At 46.0% G+C, this 5,000-nt stretch overlaps 1 protein-coding gene across 1 annotated transcript in view; it reads left to right on the forward strand.

Annotated features, from left to right (window-relative positions):
• Nucleotides 1–5,000, forward strand: part of cacna1ab (calcium channel, voltage-dependent, P/Q type, alpha 1A subunit, b) — a 137,780-nt gene that overhangs the window by 76,725 nt on the left and 56,055 nt on the right. The window contains exons 29-33 of the mRNA XM_042305507.1: nt 1–134; nt 224–425; nt 851–1,015; nt 1,229–1,339; nt 1,751–1,834. The exon at nt 1–134 is cut by the window's left edge and continues 4 nt beyond it. Of these exons, the coding sequence (XP_042161441.1) occupies nt 1–134; nt 224–425; nt 851–1,015; nt 1,229–1,339; nt 1,751–1,834 (696 nt within the window). The remainder of the gene's footprint in view (nt 135–223; nt 426–850; nt 1,016–1,228; nt 1,340–1,750; nt 1,835–5,000) is intronic.

Raw genomic sequence — 5,000 nt, forward strand, 5'->3', positions numbered from 1 at the left:
GAGTTTTTGGTGTACGAACGGAATGAAGTAAAAGCTGAGAAGCGGGAGTGGAAGAAGTACGATTTCCACTACGACAACGTGCCTTGGGCCCTGCTCACCCTCTTCACTGTGTCCACTGGAGAGGGCTGGCCGCAGTGAGTAACACACACACACCCTCTTTTCTACACATGCCTCAATCTCACTCTCTATACTGTATACCCTAATCTCTGTCTCTCTCCCGCAGGGTGTTAAAGCATTCGGTAGATGCGACCTATGAGAATCAGGGTCCCAGTCCGGGCTACCGGATGGAGATGTCCATCTTTTACGTGGTGTACTTCGTTGTCTTCCCCTTCTTCTTCGTCAATATCTTTGTTGCTCTCATCATCATCACCTTCCAAGAACAGGGGGATAAGATGATGGAGGACTACAGTCTGGAAAAGAATGAGGTGAGGGAGGGAGGGAGGGAGGGAGGGAGGGAGGGAGGGAGGGAGGGAGGGAGGGAGGGAGGGAGGGAGGGAGGGAGGGAGGGAGGGAGGGAGGGAGGGAGGGAGGGAGGGAGGGAGGGAGGGAGGGAGGGAGGGAGGGAGGGAGGGAGGACAGAGAGAGCAGGGAGATAAGATGAAGGATTACAGTGTGAAAAATAATGAGGAGAGAAAGGGATGAGAGAGAGCCGGGGGAGCAGAGAAATGAGGAGGGATGGAGACAGGGAGAAAGGGGGGAGGAAAGAGCAGAGGGAACAATTCTGTGTGTTTGTATATAAGGGAGGAGTTGTGTACAGCAGAAGACACATTTCCATCTGGTATGGATGAATAAAGTATAGTTACTATTCTTCTCCTTCCTCCTCCTCCTCCTCTGTCGTCCCCCCATCCAGAGAGGATGTATAGACTTTGCCATAAACGCCAAGCCCCTGACCCGCCACATGCCCAAGAACAAGCAGAGCTTCCAGTTCCGAATGTGGTCGTTTGTGGTGTCCCCACCGTTCGAGTACAGCATCATGGGTCTGATCGCACTCAATACTATAGTCCTCATGATGAAGGTGAGATCATATCGTCCTCCGACAGATGGCCTCATTCTAACGCAACGCTACCAGGAGCCATCTGTCTAGTAAATTGGGGAACTCATCCCCTTAGCATTTTATATTGTGTTCATCCACCTAACGCTCGTTCGTATTTCCTGAAAACCTTCTAATCTCAGGGTGAGATGAACCCCACATAACTGCTCTTCCTCCTGTGTGTGTGTTTGTGTTCAGTATAATGGGGCGTCTGACACCTATGATAAAGTCCTGAAGAACATCAACATCGTCTTCACTACCCTCTTCTTCATGGAGTGTATTCTCAAGATCATCGCCTTCGGGGTTTTGGTGAGGCTAGTCACACGCTGTCACGCGCCCATCCAGAGTGACCTGCTGTATCTGCTAGAGCTTCTTATTCCGATTATTCATTTATAAGTCAGGTTATTTTAGTGGACACAACTGGAGCATGTTATCCTAGTTACTCTATAAACGCGACGCGATTGGCTAATGCACCTCCTAGTCCCTGTCTCCATGGTAACAATAATGTGATTGGCTAGTGCATATTCCTTCCTGTCGCTGTCCTCCATTAGGAGCAATGTGATTGGTTACCACCCTGTCTCTCTGTAACAATAATGTGATTGACTGTTGCGAAATTCATTCCTGTCCATGTCCAATGTCGGATAAATGTGATTGGTTACTTCTCTGTCTCTCTGCTCTCTGATTGGCTAAAATATGTCTTCTCTTCCTGTGCCCTAACAGAATTATTTTAAAGATGCTTGGAACATTTTTGATTTTGTCTCCGTGCTCGGAAGCTTCACTGATATCCTGGTGACAGAATTTTGGGTAAGTGCGTCTTGGGGCATAGTACTATAGGCTATGTGTGTGGTTTTAATTAGCAGTGGGATGGGAATTAGTAAGTATGTGGTGGTGTGTACATGTGTCTACCACATACACACCTAACCTGCAAATGTCTACTGCTGATCTATGATTTATTAATAAGATACTGGGTGTGTCACAATACTCTCTCCTTTCTCCCGAAGTGTGCACTTGTTCACTTCCCTTCATGGATTTCATTGGTGGACACTCCCTTGAATTTATCCATACACAGATCTGATGCTTTTACTATTGTGGGGAATAGTGGGCTCGTGCTTCCTAGTAGGAGGAGCTAGAGGTTGTTGGGACACACCCACTGTCTTTACAATGAGCTGAAAGATATCATTTTGGTGGATAGTAGGTCGTCTATTGGAACGAATCAAATTGCCATCCAACCCAATGTTATGTGTGTGTTGTTGTGTTGTCAAGTCTTGTCTGTGTCTATTCCCACATATTTGTGTTTGTAATTGTGCTTCATCCTGTGTTGTGTATGATAGATGTTTCGCTGTGTGTAGTAGGATGGCAGTGGTAAGAATTCATGATGTAGTTTAAATGTTACTTTTGTTTCAGACTCTCCCCGTAGTCACATTCTACAGCAGGTCCTACAGGATCTCAGTACACTGAGCTGCATGCTTTACAGCTGGTTGGGTTAAATGGTGGAAAGGTCCATTTGCTAAGAAATGAATGACTGCCAACAACCGACACGTCTTTGTTTTGTTTGTGCGACAGAAGTGCAGCGTTTATGTACCGCAAACTGTTTGACCTCGATGCGTGTCGCTTCCCCAGTTCTCTCCACCTTGCTTCACCCAACACAACTACATCAATAACAACGGCCCTGGGGCTGACGGTGGCGCTGTTTCCTCCTACTGCGGATTCCATCTGTAGCTCTTTACCTAATGTCACCACGAGGATAGCCTGAAACAAAACCACTCAAATTGTGTTGTTGTTGACTGATGTTTTGGATGGAAGCAGATTCATGCCAAAAAAAAACAAATAAAAAATGTGTTTTTGAGCATGAATGTGCTTCCAAAAGTTCTGTGGCCTTGTTGTAACTATAGAAAGACTACATTTCTATGGTTGTAACTATGTTATACCTATGTTGTAACTATGTTGTAACTACCTTCATAATGATTCCTTTTCCTGTTCTATCTTTTTACATGCTTTCTTTAAAAACCAACCTCTCTGCTTTGTTGGCGTCCTACGCCCCCACTACTACTTCCTACTTATGATAAATCCATCCAATCGAAATGCACTATGAATCCCCTCCCATGTTGTCCCATGCAATCCATGACGCCGACTGTGTGGTGTGCTGTTGTGTGATGGTGTGCTGTTGCCGTGCCCCTCAAAAAATACACCAAATCATCACCAAATCACCACCGACTCCTCTCGCTGACACTCACTGTATCCATCCTGCTCCCTCCTTCCTTCCATCCATCCTTCTACATCTACCTGCCACATGTAGGAGGTTGGTTTGTAATTTATCTCTCAGACCTACACGCATCCCCGTTGGCCAATGTGTGGCCCCGCCCTCCTCCTGACTTCCCTGACCCTTCACCCCCAACCTTCTGGGCTTAGCTGCTTTTAACCCCTGACCTCTAACCCAAGTGCATGCACTTCTGATTGGCAGTTGAATCATGTGTGTGCCTGATGACTCCAGTGGGCTTCCTCTCTGCAGCTTTTGAAAGATCCGCTCCTTCTGGCACACTATTGGTCAGTTCGTGGATAAAGGGTACACACACACATACAAATAGAATCACACCTACACTCTGAGAGAAAAAGTGCTATCTAGAACCTAAAAGTGTTCTTCTGCTGAAGGAAGGAACCGTTTTGGAACACTGTGTCGACACACACGTACAAATAGAATCACACAACCACACACACACACACAATCATGGACACAAATGCACATGAATTGGTTACTGTTATGTTCTGCATAGATTTGTCACTCACACACACACACGGACACTCACACATTGACCGTAGTGCTGCCAGAAGGACGTGTGAATGCTAGCCAAGGCTTCTGTTCTGCTTGACCAGATAGAGGGATACTCTAACACTGGTCTGCATGCAGCTGTAGCATCTTACACTGACGCCCTACTCTTCAGCCCCCTGCTAAACAGAAGGTAGTTGCAATAGTGTTGCCATGCCATTGCCTGCATTGAAGCTGGATCTGTCTGCATGCTAGCTTCCTTTTTCTTGTCTTCCTCCTCGCCTTCCTCCCACTACTGCTTTGCACGCCAACCTGTGCCACACAACAGTAGTGCACCTCGTCGCACAAGAGATTCTGAGGTTAGGGTAGACAGTAGAGTAGACAGCTCAGAATACTGAACACCTCATGACCAATCTCAGCCAATCACTTAGTGGCGAGGCGTGCCAGCTTCCTGTGTGTGTGTGCGGTTGAGGAGTGCAGTGTGTGTGTGTGTGCGTCCTGTCTGTTGGATGCCAGTACCTCCATACCTTGTGGCCTGCTTGCCCCCCTAAGATCAGTGCATTTGGTTTTTATAGAAAATAAATATACAACGTTCTACTTTTACCGGATTGGATGATGACGTTTTTGATTTATTTTCAAATATGATTTTCTCCTTTTCTCTTTCTCTCTTTTCGTTCCATACTTTGTGTTTTGCGTTGTGTGTTTCTTTGGCTTCTAGTCAGGTCTGTTGTGTTTTGGTTGGATTTTGGTATCATTTGAATAATTTAATGTTTTGACCTCCTCTCTCCTATTTAACCTCCTCTCTCTCTCCTATTTAACCTCCTCTCTCTCTCCTATTTAACCTCCTCTCTCTCCTATTTAACCTCCTCTCTCTCCTATTTAACCTCCTCTCTCACTCCTATTTAACCTCCTCTCTCTCTCCTATTTAACCTCCTCTCTCTCTCCTATTTAACCTCCTCTCTCTCTCCTATTTAACCTCCTCTCTCTCTCCTATTTAACCTCCTCTCTCTCTCCTATTTAACCTCCTCTCTCCTATTTAACCTCCTCTCTCTCTCCTATTTAACCTCCTCTCTCTCTCCTATTTAACCTCCTCTCTCTCTCCTATTTAACCTCCTCTCTCTCTCCTATTTAACCTCCTCTCTCTCTCCTATTTAACCTCCTCTCTCCTATTTAACCTCCTCTCTCTATTTAACCTCCTCTCACTCT

The sequence above is a fragment of the Oncorhynchus tshawytscha genome, linkage group LG02 (assembly GCF_018296145.1).
Source record: "Oncorhynchus tshawytscha isolate Ot180627B linkage group LG02, Otsh_v2.0, whole genome shotgun sequence".
In the NCBI taxonomy this organism is placed as follows: Eukaryota; Metazoa; Chordata; class Actinopteri; order Salmoniformes; family Salmonidae; genus Oncorhynchus; species Oncorhynchus tshawytscha.